A 17,002-nucleotide genomic window follows, 5' to 3' on the forward strand; every position below is an offset into this window, starting at 1 on the left:
TTCTTTTATCCTTATCTCCTTTGTTATCAACTGCTGGGCAAAGCTACTGACGCCATGGCAAGTAAACGGTTAACAGCAGACTAAAAATATTTCAGAGATTATAAAATTCCAAGGGCACATAAACTGAAAACACCACCGAGTTAATGACAATGGCTTGTGATTAGAACAAACAAAGCAGAATGAGGAGTCCCTTGAATAAACAGTTAAGTATTTTTAAAATTTAATCACTAACATGGTATTTTAATGAGATCTGAAAGATACAAATATCCTGAGAGCAGATGAGTGTCTGTGTTAGAAAGCTGTTGCTGTTCCAATTTTATTTGCTTTCCCCTAAACACATTTAACATGTTGAGTTCAGGTAATTATTTTCAACTTCAGCAATGCAGGAGACCCTCCTGATTTGTGGTTTCAAATGTCTGAGTTTCACAGTAATCACAGAGAATCCCAAATTAGGCGTGCAACACTGCTGCTGGGCAGCGCGGTGCTGTGCGTAAGGGCGCAGGCTCACTGCCAAGGGTGCTCATGTCCTTGAGATTGGTCATTATTCCAAACAGGAAACCACTAAGTAATCAGTGTTAATCTCTCCCTGCAGTTAGGGCTCTCCTTGAAAGGTTTTGTTTTGTTTTGTTTTCCAACTCCTAGTGAGATATGCAGAAATTTCTGCATGTGAAGGGAAGACCCTTCACTCATGGGCAGCAATTCTTATATTCACTATCCATCCATTTCAGCTCTAACTGCATCCCTTAATGGAGAGAGTTTTTAAGAAGGTATTGGGCGGACTGAAATTCCCCCAGGAAGACAATTAAAGCAGAAGAAACATAGGAGTTAAAGTCAGAAGGCCACTGTTAGTAAGAAAAACAACAAGTTAATAACATTCCATTTTGAGGAGACAAATATAACCTGTTGGCTTGTTTTAAGCCTTCATAAACCAGCCACAGCTCTCCATCCTCATTCAACTCATGGCAGTCCATAGCAGGGAGTCTTCCACGCAAAGGGAACAACAATGCAAAACACAAGGGTACAGGATGGTCATGAGATGATGATGGTCAGGATCAGCACATGGTATTCCAACTGAGTCAGCAAGACTGGTTTATTAATTACACATGGGTGTAAGACATTATCACAAAAATTACTTCTGGTTAATTTTTTTAAAAATGGGTAACATGTAACATCGCATGTCAATGGATAGAAAGTAAAGCAATAATCATGGAGCCAGAGCTACTTTTCCTACAGAATAAGAAATGACTGAAAAGGTGAGAAAGAGGTTCCGTTTTTAGCATTTTATTCAGCTAGCAAAGTGAGCTTATACATTACATATTATCTTATTAGAGACTGAGATCAACCATGACAGTCATACACATACAGAATGAAAACTTCAGTGATTGTCCTCATGGGGTACTCTTCACAATCCATGTCAAAATTAAGTTCTAAGTATTCTGAGTAGGAACTTGTTATTGCTTAATAAAATCTGCTTTCTTGCTTTTAAAACTGTCTTAAGAAATTCTTAAAGGAGTAACTTATAATTAAGAAGTTCTCAGCTTTTTGACACAACTGTTAAAAAGATTTTTTCATGTCAAAAATTAATGTTAAAATCTGGGGAAACTGCTTTTACACTATTATTTTTTTAAGATTATTTATTTGAGAGAGAGAGATAGTATGCTAGAGACAAAGAGAGCACAAGTGAGGAGAGGGGTGGAAGGAGAGGGAGAAATAGACTTCCCACTCAGCAGGGAGCCTGAAACAGGACTCAATCCCAGGACCCTGGAAACATGACCTGAGCTGAAGGCAGACACTTAACCAACTGAGCCACCCAGGTGCCTCTGCTTTAATATGAAACATGTGACACATTTTATTAAAAGCATGTATAGCAGCCCCTGGGTGGCTCAGTTGGCTAAGCACCTGACTCTTGATTTCAGCTCAGGTCATGATCTCAAGATCATGAGATCAAGCATGGTGTCAGACTCCACGTTCTGCACTGGGCATGGATCCTGCTTAAGATTCTCTCTCTCCTTCTGCCCACAACCCTTACCCCACTCACTCTCACTCTCTTGTGCATACTCTCTCTTTTAAAAGTATGTATAAATAATAAATAATAATGACAAAGTTGATTACAGGTTTTTTTTATACCTGGCGTATAAAAATATTTTTAAGTATCTATCATCAGACACATTCCACACCCTTCCACATGTATTACTTCATTTAGTTCTCCTAGTAACCATTGTGTATTATTTGCCACACTGCAGAGGAAGACACTGAGGCTTAGAAATAAGATACCTTAGAGGCTACACACTGGTGAGTAGGAGAGACCAGGCCTATCTGACTCCAGAGCCCAGGCTTTTACTCTTCCTACTAGACTTTTGTTAATATGATGTGTACAGAAAGCACATTCCAGAGAATGTTCTCCTATTTACCATCTCCTCCTGGAGGGTTGATCTATTTTTATGGTCTCAAATGTATTATTATACACTGATGACTTCAAAATTTATATCTCAACCCACATAGCTCTCCAATTCCAGATCTAGATGTTCAACTGCCTAATGGGTTTCTCTCCTTAGATGTCTTCCTAGCTCCTTGAGTTCATTATTTATAAATCTACTGATCATCTCCACCCTGTGCCTCCCCACACTGCAGACCCAGCATCATGAAATGGTATTACCACATCCAACCAAGTATTCACCACAGACCCTCTAGGATTCTCTATCCCTCACTCAAAAATCCAAGCCACAAGGCTTACTGATCTCATCTTAGGTATCTTATGTATCTTTCAAAGTGTCCCATTTCTCTCAATCTCAACAGCCACCAACCAAGTCAAGTCACTGTAATTAGTCATTCAATTACAGTAAGAGCTTCCTAACTGGTCTTTATGCCTTCAACCGTGTTCTACTATAATCTATTCTCTAACATAAAAACCAGGAGCAGCTTTCTAAAATTCCAATATCATATCATTCTCCTACTTAAAACATTTCAACAACTTTGTCATTGGAGTGAAGTCCAAATTGTCTTGGTTACCTCCCCAACAGTCTACAAACTCTGTAGAGTTTACAGAGTTTGCATTTACCTTCCTTACTGCTATATTCCCAGTGTATGGCATAGGGCTGAGCATGAAACGGGTATGCAATCTATTATCTGGTGACTAAAGAGTAGAGTGCATGGATAGACAGGGTAATAGAGCTCTTCCTATACTAACACACTCTTAGATAGAAGATATGCTTATAATTTATATCACAAATTAAAATTTAAGGTTAATCAAATACTTTTTAAGCATTCTCCATTCTCACCCATAAAACAAGATAATAAGTACCTTACATGTATTTCTGTACACCAGTCCTGATACTACACATCAGGAGACTTAGACCACACACTAAATACACAAATCCCCAAAACTGTCCTTGTCTGTGCTCATCACTGACCATGTTTTCTTAAGCATGTAGCCTGTAAGTTCAGAGTCCGAAGGCACAGAGGCTCGGTTGGGTTTGATAGGAAGACTAAAGGAATTCCAGAGATGAGCCACCACTTGGTGATCATCTCAGCTATAGAGAAAGTCTTCGATAAAGTTTCATCATTTAGGTGCACATCCTGCACCCTCAGTCAGCCTACCGAAGCTCTTAGGTGTACAGTGACTGAGCTAAGTGCCGTCTGTAACCTCACTCGTGTTTACAGTAAATAGGTTAAAACTAGGGTTAGGATTTTTTTCAGAACACCTTGGGAAATGTGACAAATACCTGATCTTAAATGTCAGGTCCCATCCTAGAAGTCATGGTACACTTGTAGAATGATATGGCCAACAGTGAGTTGATTTCAGATACTTCATTACTTCTTTCCTCACCAGATTTCATTACTGAAAGCTAAAGTTGTCCCTAACATTTGGGATTCACAAAAAACCAACCATCCTGAACAAAAAGTGGAAGTGACTACCCAAGACAGTTCGACAATGAACAACTGGTTTTCTTCTCAAGATGGAGACTCTAAATATACAGAAATATAATCCCTTGATGTAAACAACATACCCCCTGACAACTCTCATCAATAATGCTACCTTATATTAAAAATGAAATTTTAATTGGGAATATGTTGGAAATCTTGAATTCCCTCTCAAGGTCAATGGATCTCTAATAAAGCAATACATAAACACTTTGACTTACTATACAAGAGGCTGGCTTAAAGCCTAAAGATATACATGATTATGATTAAACTAAAGTGAATAAAAAGAGAATGGATTTACCTGTTCGTTTCTTTCAAACCAATGTATGCTTGGGCTATTTCACCCTTATCTTTCATTTTTTGTACATCTTCCAAAAGTATTGTGGAATCTGTCATTGTGTTCTGAAGAGGAAAACAACACATTTCCACATTAACACAGTCAGCTCAAAATCTGGAGCACAGATAACAATTTTTTTCCTCCAGAATAGGGGGTTTTTGCATTCCTCCACATCTCTGTCCCACCAGAGCACCGGCCTAGCCCCGTGCAACTCCATGGGGTGGTCGGGCATAGGCAGTTAAGAGAAAGAGGCACCTTCAGTTTCTCCCTTGAAAATCCCTCCAGCTCTGCTATAAAGGTGGTGAGATTCTAGAGTACTACTGTCCTGTAAATAAAATCACTGATGGGCAGTGTGTGTTTTACATTATGTGAAATATATATCTATTTCAAATATGTATATATTCCATTAAGTAGTCCCTTGATGTCCTTGCTGATAATTGGTCTATGCTATTATAATATATATACTTCAATGTGTGTGCGTGTGTGTGTGTGTGTGCATCTATGTGTGTGTCTATATACACACAATATATGTATATATACTTTATATATAAAAATATAGATATATTTCCAAGTATACACAAAGCATTAGAACAATAACTGGCTAAACCAAGCAACTACTGAATGAACAAAGAACAGAAGCTCTTCTTTCCACTACTTCCCATCTAGTTATAAAAAAACAAATGCCCCAGTAAAACACTGTAAAGTTTGACATAAAGCTCGTTATTCAATTAAAAACTCAGTACAAAAAGGTAAATGATATGCTTTAGCAAAATTAGAAGTTTTTTCTCACATATTTAGATATATATGAACGGGAAGGATTTAGCTCCTTGTAAATATCTACCATCTGCCGTTATTCAACTCTTTCTTCTGTTACATTATAGCATGGCATATAAGTTTTTGAAATACATTTCTGGCAGGTCAGCATTACCAATGATTTTATATAAAAAGCACTTTTCTGCTAACATCTTTACTTCCTTTTTTTATTTTTCCTTTTTGGTCTAATCTGACAACCAACATAATTTCCAAATCTTGCTTCTACTCAGCTATTCTCTGTATTTCCCAAACCAGGGCAAGAACAGACTAAGCACTACTGCTCGATAGCCTCTAGAGAATAATACATGTTAGAACCCAAGAGTCCATTCTATTTGTCTAAATAGTATATGTCTGATCTGGTAGTCAATGTTTGCTCCAAAGGCAGATCTCACAATGAACTTAATAGAATATACTTCAAAAAACATGATCTTACAGACCAATTCTGAGGTAAGTTCAAGAACAGTTCTTGATAAGAATATACTTAAAAAAAAATCCCACTTTTCTCCTTACAGTGTCTTTTTGTGAGCTTATAAATGCATCCTCAGAGAAGACCAAATATAATCTGATAAAAGCTATTGATAAGAGCTTATATTTTACTGAATTTTAAAAATCTTTCCCTAGACACCGCATGAAGCATTTCTTTAGCTACAATTTATATATATTTTAGTATGTCTTTCATAGAAAATATTTTTCTTTCTATGAAAGCGAATTTTTCTATTCTACAAAGGACCAAACTCAGATTTTTAACATCTAAATAGCAACTCTCAAAGACCCAGTCCCTATATTAAATAATGCTGTTTGTGTTTTCTGATATCTGAAGACCTACATGATGTACTTTTGAACTTTCAATAAATTAGGTAACTTGATCCTATATTAACTAATCGAAAGGAAAGATGAGCTTCTTGATATGCTGTTTTCCTGATGGTAAGCAGCCAGCTATTTCCCCTTTTTGCCTACCCTACCTAAGAACTGGTGGTTGGGGCATGGGATCAGACATGGACCACCAGCACTAGGACATTCCTAACTCTCAGCTGAAAGTCTGTCTCCCCCAAGCCAGTGACCAGAAGTTTAGAAACGGTTGCACCATGTAGGAAAATCCTACCCCTTCCAGGGAGGCTGTTCTCTACTCCTGAGGCTCCGTCTCACCCTTGGCCAACAAATTCACAGCTGCTCTATAAAAGTGTGGGACAGCTATGCTTTTGGGTGTGCTCCAAGTTAAGGGACTCTTATCCTGGGTCCCCATGTTTGTGGATGGCCTACCATTACTGTTAGAGTGGGTCAGAGAACTGACTATGAATTAGAAATCATGGAGATCTCCCTGTGATCCAAACTGAAACCTACTACACCATTATTTTTCCACTGCCACAGAGAGGGCTCAAATAGGAAATCAACTTGTAATATCAAAATAGACTTGATGGCCAGAAGCATCAATCGCATTATTTTGGGTGAATACTTATAAACTAAAGTTTAGGATTACAAAGAAGTATTTACCAAATTTTTTTTGAAAATTTTATAATTACCTTGTCATCCTGAAAATCACAAGTCAGCAAGCACAAAAAAACAAATGGAGAAAATAATGAACCTTTAGTTCCATAAATAAACCATCAATGAGAGAAAAGCAAACTATAAGAACCCCAAAATTAGCATTCATGGAACCAGCATATGGTAGACATTAATATAAATATTTATGTGATAATTCTTAATTTTCAAGAACAAGTGCTTGAAATTATTTTTGAGTTGTTTTGGTTTTTCTAATTTTTGAGTATGTGAGAAAACGACCCTCCTGCTAACGTATATGGGTAAAATTCTTATGCTAGGTGTGTGAGAGTTACAATTAAGCTCTGATAGGAGGTCATTTGTCCCAGTGAAGCCTTCCAGAATACTCAGAGAGGCTGAACTAGATTGGCTGAGCTGGATTAACACCTACCTCACTGGGCGTCACTCACTACTGCCCTGCAAAGGAGTTGTGCAAGGATGAGTGTCTGGGACTGGAAGCTGAGTAGGACAGACAGCCTTGGGTCTGAAAGGTCTCCATCTGTGTCATGGGCCTTTTTCTTAGCAAAGAACAAATTGGAGAGCAGAGGTGTTGGTGAGATAGGACCAGTCCATTTTAGGGACTAGAGACCAGCTAGTTGTGAGCTGGGTGAGTGAGAACATGTGATACCAGAGCTATGTGCTCTGTTAGCTGGATTGTTTTTATGCCCCTTGGTTCATTTTTCTTTTTCTTTCCCTTAACTTTAACTCAAGTTTCTTGTGGGAATACTACTTTGTCACAAGGGAACCAGAAAAAGGAATGGTGAGTTTGGGACTCTGCTCCAGCTGGTATGCAAACAGAGTCTTTGATCTCAAGGCCTAACCACAGTGGTAGTCATGGGAACCAAACTGAGACAGTCTTGGGGAAGGAGACACATACAGGGCCAGGCCAAGGAGAGATTCCCCTTTCAGAATCTTCTCATTTCAGACTGAATGGGTTTGAGATTTGTTTTAAAATAAAAAAGTCCATTCCTTTATGTAACTCCACTAATTCCTGAGATGTTTTTTCCCTTCCAAGCTTAGTCACAAATATCTTGTTTTCAGAATTTGATATTTTCTGGATCAGTGTTGATCTCAGATATGAGCTGCTGTTCTCAAATCCAAATGTTGCACGCAGTTTCAGCATTTTAACCACAGGCAGAACTACCATTTCTAAGAGAAGTACTCTCAGATCTTCTAGTTCATTAGGTATCATAGTCATTTTTTATATGGTATGTCATGCAGTTGGGATACTTGATTGTCTAATTCTTGGTAACACTTTGTTTGCTGCATGAACATGGGCAGGGACACAGGCCAGGCTTTAAGATGATTACCCAGAGTCCCTCTGATGGCAAATGACAAAAAGGCCCATTTTTTACTAATACACAGTGCTGGGTCTCATACCTGAGTGCAGGAAGGACTTTGGAGGGACATCTCTACCTTCTGGCATGGGTTCCTTTCTGTTGAATCACTACACACAGCCCCTCCCCAATTGGGTTAGATCCCCATTTTAGGCAGAACTCCCTAAAGTCAGCAGAAATCATCTCCATGAAACTTCTACTCATTGATCTCACTTCTAACCATTTTATATGTTATCTTTCCAGTTAAATGGACTATTTTCAACAAGTAATTTTAAAGTTATATTTAATGCCTTCCCACAGCAAGACAATTTATGGATATTTGTACTTAACAGTATTTTGCTTTTTTAAAAGAGTTTATGTATTTGATTTATTCATTTAAGTAATCTGTACATCTAATGTGGGGCTTGAACTCATGAACCCAAGATCAAGAATCACATGCTCTTCTGACTGAGCCGGCCAGTAACCCCGAATTTTACTTTCTTAAAAAAAAAGATTTATTTATTTATTTGTTTGTTTGTTTGACAAAGAGAGAGAGACACACACAGAGAAGAAGGAACAGAAGTAGGGGAAGTGGGAGAGGGAGAAGCAGGCTTTCTGCCTAGCAGAGAGCCAAATTCAGAGCTCAATCCCAGGACCCTGGGACCATGACCTAAGCCAAAGGCAGATGCTTAACGACTGAGTCAGCCAGGCGCCCCCCGAATTTTATTCCTGATGAAAATTTATCATGGCCAGAGTACTACTTAAAGATTAATTTTAAAAGCCCTTTGCTCATGAGTGAGATGTAACACTTGGAAGATCATCTGGGATTTCATTTATTTTTTGCTCACTGTAATTGGCATTTGCAACAGTTTTAAAGCAACATTGAGTTTTTTTTTAATGACAATATCCTTTAGACTAAACGCTAATTAGACTAAAAATGCTCGGTTTGCTTCATTATAAATTGGAGGGAAAGGATAAAAAGAAAGAGGCCAGTCCCCAGACACTCACTTTGGTCACTTGCTCGTGCTTACCTTGGGTTGGATGGCCTCCTTCTGGCTCACCAGCTGAGACCTCAAGATGAGGACTTCCTCCTTGCGGACATCAAGCTCCTCACTCACGGAGGTCAGCTGCTCCATGAGGACACGGTAAGCTGGTGCGCCCGGAGCAGTCACCTCTGGGGCACTTTTCTCACTAAGGGCCTTGCGTAGCTCATTTAGCTCATTTTTCAGTTTTTTATTTTCTGATTCCAGCTCTTGACGCTGTATGAAGAGACAAAGAATAGTTCACTGCTGTTATCCTCAGCTTTACATTGGAATACTCAAGATGCCCTCAAGATGGTAGAGCTGTGCTGGAAAAGACTGTCTGAGGTACCATGGTGAACGGCTTCCCAGGCTGTAATGGGAACTCTGTTCTGCAAATTAAGAAAGCTGACATCAGGTGCCACTGAGCAAGGTGAATGGCAGTTTGCTCATCAACCCAAATTCCAGAGTCACATTTATTTCAGGCTTGCCTTGGGTGTGGTCACAGGCCTGGAGGGATTGCTGAGTCCCCAGGGGGGAGTTCAGCCCAGTCCTCAGAAGCCCAGGTTTTTGTTTGCAGGTAAATATAAGGGCAAGTATGAGAGTTCAGCTAGTCAGGTGGTTTCTGCTGAATGGCTCAAATGAGCAGAACCCTGAAATCTTGAGTAGCATCCTTTTATTTCCTTTGTAAAACAGAATGGAAAGACCACTGAAATCTTGGACTTGTAACTTTGAATAAAAAAATTACCATATCATTAAACTAATACCATTCCATTTAGTGTTTTGATGACAACCAGTGTATTTTTCAAACCACTCTGACATGTGTATGAAAGGCTTGTGAAGCTGCTGGCAGAAGTCATCTTGGGAGGGGGGAGGAAAGGACGGGCTCCTGTGTCATCCAGATGGCCATACTTATCCTTCCCCTCCATACTTTCACATTCTACCAGCCATCCTCCTGTCACCGGTTCGCACTGCCCTCCGTACACTCTGCTCAAACAGTGGCAATGGGAACCCAGAATAGAGTTCTGACCCCAAAATGCAAATACTCAGGGTACTGGCTGGGGAAGGCTGAAGCAGGCAGGCATTTGCAAGCTTCGTGCTATCTCGTTCAGCACATTCCACAAGGCCTTATGGTAGCAGAAGTGAGACACTTCTACATATAAAAGATAAAATATTTTATTGTTTCTTAACAGAGAAACCACCTTGGGTTTAGAGCACCATACCAGAACTCTCAACAGTTCTATCTGTAGTTTCTTTTTCTAGTGTAAGAATATATAATCCTTTCTTTCATGAAGTAATCTATTCTTATGTGAAAATAAAGGATCCTTCCTTTCACCAGTCTCCCACCAACTAGTAATCCGATTTGTATCACTCACTTCTGCAACAGAAAACATGAACGTCTTTTTACTTGGACACTGAGCTCCTATGTAGGGTTCCCCAAACTTTAAAGTGCAGCAGAGTCACCTGGAGGGCAGATTGCGTGGCCCAACCCCCAGAGTTTCTGATTCAAGAAGTCTGGTATTAGGCCCAAAAATGTGCATTTCCAGTAAGTTACCAGGAGATGTTGATGCTACTGGCCCAGGGACCACATTCTGAGAAATACTGAGCTAATACCTGGGGGCTCTGACTTGCCCCCCACCCCCAATCTGGGCTTCAATTTTTAACATACTACAAAGAATGTCTTTATTTGTCCATTTTTGTGTGAGACAGGCAGATGGAAAAGTGCTGGAGATAACAATACTGCTCCCATTCTGTTGGCCTGTGCCATTCCATTCCATCTGATCCTTGTCTTGTATGACCCACAGCATGAGCCGCTCCTCTAGACAAAGGGTACAAAAGGCAACAGAGAGACAGAATACAAGAGATGACCCTTTGCTGCTACTCTTTTCTTTCTCTGCAAGCATAATCACTACCTAAGCAGTACTTTTATTGAAGGAACAACAAACTTATTCATGTTATAATTTAGAGAGGGTGAAGGGCTCATCAGGGTATTTAAAAATAGTATTTGGGGGGTAAAAATTGATTTTCAAACAAATAACGATAGGAACTTAGGGTGTTTAGAAAGTTTCCTTCTGTCTGGAGACGTAGATTCAAGACCAGACTCTACAAGTTGATAGTAAATCTCTTAACTGTTCTAAGCCTCAGTTTAATAATCTTTAAAAAGGAAATAACTTATCTTAGAAGTTGTGACAATGACTAAATAAGATAAGGTATAGGAAAAACTTTTCAAACTATAAAGTAAATATGACGTATTATTAGTCAAGTGTTTACTAAATTTATTAAATGAAGAGTTCTAACTATCTTCAAGGGAAGGGGTTGATAAAGGAACTGTAGGTTGGAGAGCATGGAGAACAGGCATTCTCTATACCAATGCCACTTGGCCTCAAAAGGAAGCAATAATCAGCAGTTCCAGACCATGGGAAGGGACAAATCCACAGACAGGGTCCTATTAATGTTAATTATGTTCCATGTCACACTATTAGGAAACAATGTATCAGGACTAGACTTGAAGTAATATTATTGAAAAAAAAATAATACAAACATCCTCACGACAGTTCAGCGGGACCATAGGAATTCTTAAATACACATAAGTACTTTAAAATAATGAGTTTCCTTACACTATTTTGTGGCTTTTCTAACTCTTAGGTTTGGTTATAATCATAAACCTCACTATAGTTTTCTAGCTGTTCTAGACTATAGTTTGCAAAAGAAGAAAACCGTAAAAAATAAACACAAGCAGAAGATGTCTGAAAAAGATAAATTTAAAACTAATAATTTAATTAACAACCTAGAAAACTTTTAAAGCTGGAGGTGTCTTGCTAGCTGATAACCTGATAGCTCAAACTTCACAGGGCTCAAAACGTTCTAATTCTGGAGAGCAAAGAAGAAGCCTAGTGAAGAACAATCTATCCTGATTTTATTTTTATTTAATTTGTATTTTAAAGTAAACTCTACGCCCACTGTGAGGCTTGAACTTACCACCCTAAGATCAAGAGTCACATGCCTTACCAACTGAGCCTGCGAGGTGCCCACAACCTACTCTGTACCCAGGAATGGGCTCTTGTTTGTTTGATACCTCAACTCTTGGGTTACTCAAGATGCTTTGTATTCCAGGAACTCCTGTTCCTTCCTAATCAGAGTCTTTCCCATGTTCAGCTCCTCTGGGACACATAGTACCGCCTAGACAGCCTTTGCCTTCAACCATTAAGGAGATAATTCTCTACTTTCATCTTTCTCCTCTCAAAAGTTGCTAAAAAATAAGTTAGAATACATCTCACTCTAATACCTAGCAAACTAACACCTAGCTATCTTTCTCTATAACTACATAGTTTCAGTGGGGTTTGGTGGTTAGAGTATGCTCTAAACATACGTGCCAAAGATATGTATGTTCATATCCTGCTCCTGTCAGTTTCTAGTGGGGTGATCTTAGGGAAGTTACTTGTATCTCTTAACCTCAATTTCCTTATCTGTAAAATGAGAACTAAAATACTGACTTGCAGGATTACTGTAAGAATTAGAGCTAGGTTGCCGGGGGGAAGGATGTAGGGAGAGGGTGGTTGGGTTATGGACATTGAGGATAGTATGTGCTATGGTGAGTGCTATGAAGTGTGTAAGCCTGACAATTCACAGACCTGTATCCCTGGGGCTAATAATACATTATATGGTAATTTAAAAAAAAAGAATTAGAGCTGATATGTACAGTAAAGGCATTTAAAAATGATGAGCATAATGATCACAGCCAAAATTTGCTGGGTACCTACTACATGCTGGGCATTATTCTAAGCAGTTTATATGAAATACTTTATATAATCCTCATGACAGTCTTATCAACAGTATCATTATCCCCATTTCATAGATGAGAAAACTGGGGCACAGAAAAGATACATAACTTGCTTACAGCCATATAATGGCAGATCTAGCATCTGAACCCAGGCAGTCTGTCACTAGAAGCAACGTCCTTTACTACGTTCTATCGCCTCAAATGGTGGCCACTGCTTCTGTTTCTGCTTAGACTGAACTCATGCTTATATGGAAGAGATTCTACAAAAAGAAACAACACAAGCCTAGAAGTAATGCCTGAATAAGGGTGAAGCTAAAACCTTGAGTGCCCTTAAGGATGTTCTCTGTGAAAAAAGAGAAACTCTGAGCAGGTTGCTTGCTAAAACAAGATATTTGAAGCCTTGGGCAGAAACTTCCATTACCTTGAGTGACTCATATTCCAGTTCTGCACCTCTAATTTGTGGTCTTTCTTCTTCCTAGGGAAAGCGTAGAGTTAAAAACTTTATAAGTAAGTAGTTATACTTCAATCGTCACTTTTTAAAAAAAGATTTTACCTATCTATTTATTTATTTAACATTGAGAGAGAGAGAGAGAGAGAGATCATAAGTAGGCAGAGAGGCAGGCAGAGGGAGAGGGGTAAGCAGGATCCCCGCTGAGCTGGGATCCCAATGCGGGGCTCGATCCCAGGACCCTGAGATCATGACATGAGCTGAAGGCAGAGGCTTAACCTACTGGGCCACCCAGGCGCCCCTAACTGTCACATTTTCACTCAGAATATTTCTTTGCTCTGCAGAAAACAGTGAGGAGAATTTAGCCCTGGCAATACGAATCAAATGCTTCGTGGATAAAGGCTGAGCTGCAGGAAAAGCCACGCCCAGAGCTGAGTCTGCAGGTGGCCGTGGGGTGGGGCTTCGCTCACCTTGGCTTTGCTGCGTAGCACCTGCTCCTCCTTGCGGTCCAGCTCATCCTGCATCACCTGCTTCTCCTGCTCCAGCTCTGTGACCCTCTTCTGAAGCTTGAGGAACAGTGACATGTCCAGAGGCACCTTCTTCTCACTTGGCTCCTAAACCCCAGAAATCAGAAGATGGTCAAGCCAATGCAGAAATAATGACCAGTGCAATAGAAAGTCAGGCTAGCTTACGGAAGAAATATACATGGCCAAAGAATGACATGTCCACACGCACAGCTAATGAGTAGAGGTATGCAAATTAAACAGTGAGGTGCTACTTTTTCCCTGTCAGATTGGCAAAAATCAATAGTGCCATGTGTAAGTAACAGTGTCTTAGATAATACTTGTGGAGGTATAAGTAGGCCTTTTAAAAGGGCAAGTTTGCTGTATTTATTAAAATTTAGAAGTGTATACCCTTTAATCTAACAATACACATTTAAGAACTATCCTACAAAAATTCTTACATAAGTACACAAGAATGTATGGAAAAAGATGTTCACTGCAGCATTTTTTATAATTGTAAAAAACTGGAAAAAAACCCACGTCAGTCAATAGAAGAGTGCTTAAACAATAGTATAATCAAAATAAAATTTTTTATAGCTGTTAAAAATCGAAGTAGATATATATGAGTGGATAAATATGACCTAGATAAAATTTTTAAGTGGAATACACAAGTTGCTAGCCACTATTTATATTATGATATTATTTTTGTTAAAAAATCAAATGAAAAAATAATGAATACTGTTTTTCTGAAAATAAATAAATTGGAAAAAAATCAAATGCACGTGACTTCTTTAAAAAATTTTTTAAAGACCTTATTTATTATTTGACAGAGAGAGAGCAGAAGCAGGGGAACAGCAGGCAGAGGAAGATGCAGAAGCAGACTTCCCACTGAGCAGGGAGCCCAACCTGGGGCTCGATCCCAGCACTCTGGGATCATGACCTGAGCCAAAGGCAGTGACTTAACCAACTAAGCCACCCAAATGTCCCTGCACATGACAGTTAAATATACCTAGAACATGGCATACAGAAATCTAGAGGCCATCGGTGGTTATCTTGGGGAATGGGAGGTACTATGGGAAAGTTTCATTTTCTCCTTTACACATTCTATATTTGAATTGTTTACAATGAGCATGGACTACTTTTCTATTCAAGAAAAATGATTTTTGAAATGGTGAAGTGCCAGCATAAATATATTGAGATCACAGAGAAGAAACTGGAAAACTAAAACATTAATAAATGTTAATAAAGTGAAAGATAACCTAGGAGCATCTGAAAAGTATGTCAGCTGCTTCTAGAACAGAATCACAGTGAGAGCTACTAGTGTAAATAAAGATAGACTAATTAAAGCTGAACAAATGGAAAGAGTAACCACCATCATGGAAGTTCTGAGACTGCCAAAAGTGTTCTACCTTGTTGACTTCAGATTTGAACTTTTATGAGGTAAGAAGAGAAAGAATTGTGTCATTAGATTTAATGGAGATGATAAAGAGTCTCTTTGTTTTAGTTAGAAAGAGAGAGAACTAACAATAACTTAATTAGATGGACAAAGTATATATATATTTTTAACATGTTACTTATTTTTCAGAAAAAAAGAGAAAGAGAACAAGAGTACGAGCAGGAGGACCCGCAGGCAGAGGGAGAAGCAGCTTCACCATTGAGAAAGGAGCTGGATGCAGGACTCAATCCCAGGACCCTGGGATCATGACCTAGGTGGAAGGCAGACACTTACCCAACTGAACCACCTAGGTGTCCCAGTCAAAGTATAATTCTTAACTGATTAGTGTGTCTTATACGTCAAATTGTCAATTTTTTAAAAGACTTTTTTCAGATACAAAAGCAAAATAAACTTTTTTTTTCTTTTCTCTTAAAAAGGGGAGGAGGAATGGCAGAGGGGGAGGAAGAGAGGGAATCTTAAGCAGGCTCCATATCCAATGTGGAGCCCAAATGTGGGGCCCGATCTCACAACTTTGATACCATGACCTGAGCTGAAATCAAGAGTTGGACACTTAACCAACTGAGCCACCCAGGCAGCCCCCAAAATAAGCTTTTATAGAAAGTTTAGGAAATAAGTACAAAGAAGAAAAATAAAACCATAATCACTTCTCCAGAGAAAACTTATAATTTTTGTCAAGTCTTTTTTCTATAGATTTAAGTAATTGGAATATTTTCATTATAATTTTGTATTGTCTTTTAAATTTGGCATTGTACCACCAATGTTTTCCAAATTTATGATGTATTTGAAACATAATTTTTTTTTTTTTTTTTAAAGATTTTATTTATTTATTCGACAGAGAGAGATCACAAGTAGGCAGAGAGGAAGGCAGAGAGAGAGGAGGAAGCAGGTTCCCTGCTGAGCAGAGAGCCCGATGCGGGACTCGATCCCAGGACCCTGAGATCATGACCTGAGCCGAAGGCAGCGGCTTAACCCACTGAGCCACCCAGGCGCCCGAAACATAATTTTTTTTAAAGATTTTATTTATTTATCAGAGAGACAGCGAGCATAGGTAGACAGAATGGCAGGCAGAGGCAGAGGGAGAAGCAGGCTACCTGCCGAGCAAGAAGCCCGATGTGGGACTCGATCCCAGGACGCTGGGATCATGACCTGAGCTGAAGGCAGCTACTTAACCAACTGAGCCACCCAGGCGTCCCTGAAACCATAATTTTTAATAGCTATAGTAACATGTGCACCATCATTTGCTTAGCTATTACCTATCTTACCGATGGACACTGAAGTTGTTTCTTATTTTTTGCTATTGAAATACACTAAAATAAATATCCTAGTGACAAATACCTAAATATTAATGTTTTTAAGTCTGCTAAATTAGTTTATACTTCCATCAAGCAACTACCACCTTGCCTACAACAACGACTGTTATGTTTTTAAATGGCTTAATTGATAGACCAAAAGTATATTTAATTATAGGTTTAATTTACATTTCTTTGCCTTTTATTGAGGTTGAATTCTTTTTTTTTTATATTTATTAGCTATCTTTAGGGTTTTGGTTTTTTTAAAGATTTTTATTTATTTATTTGACAGAGAGAGAGCGAGAGAGGGAACACAAGCAGGGGGAGTGGGAAAGGGTGAAGCAGGCTTCCTGCTGAGCATTGAGCCAGATGCAGGGCTCAGTCCCAGAACTCTGGGATCATTGGGCATTACCTGAGCTGAAGGCAGAAGCTTAATGACTGAGCCACCCAGGAGCCTAGCTATCTTTTGTGAATTCTTAGGAGTGCCGAATTAAATGTTATTCTAGTTTTAAGAAAACATTGAAGAAGAATCAGTTAAACTAAGAAGTGGGGCATTTATCTGTAGGATATCTTTTACCCACAG

General features: G+C 39.0%; 1 protein-coding gene across 4 annotated transcripts in view; it reads right to left on the reverse strand.

Moving 5' to 3' along the window:
* Positions 1 to 17,002, reverse strand: part of MYO5A (myosin VA) — a 196,726-nt gene that overhangs the window by 24,954 nt on the left and 154,770 nt on the right. For 2 of the 4 annotated variants that reach the window (XM_059372844.1, XM_059372845.1), the window contains exons 26-30: positions 13,642 to 13,785; positions 13,145 to 13,198; positions 8,955 to 9,182; positions 4,223 to 4,323; positions 901 to 981 (exon numbers count right to left, since the gene is read on the reverse strand). In XM_059372844.1, coding sequence (XP_059228827.1) covers positions 901 to 981; positions 4,223 to 4,323; positions 8,955 to 9,182; positions 13,145 to 13,198; positions 13,642 to 13,785 — 608 coding nt within the window. The remainder of the gene's footprint in view (positions 1 to 900; positions 982 to 4,222; positions 4,324 to 8,954; positions 9,183 to 13,144; positions 13,199 to 13,641; positions 13,786 to 17,002) is intronic. The other 2 variants (XM_059372847.1, XM_059372846.1) reach the window with 1 other exon arrangement.

This window comes from Mustela nigripes, chromosome 13 (assembly GCF_022355385.1).
Source record: "Mustela nigripes isolate SB6536 chromosome 13, MUSNIG.SB6536, whole genome shotgun sequence".
In the NCBI taxonomy this organism is placed as follows: domain Eukaryota; kingdom Metazoa; phylum Chordata; class Mammalia; order Carnivora; family Mustelidae; genus Mustela; species Mustela nigripes.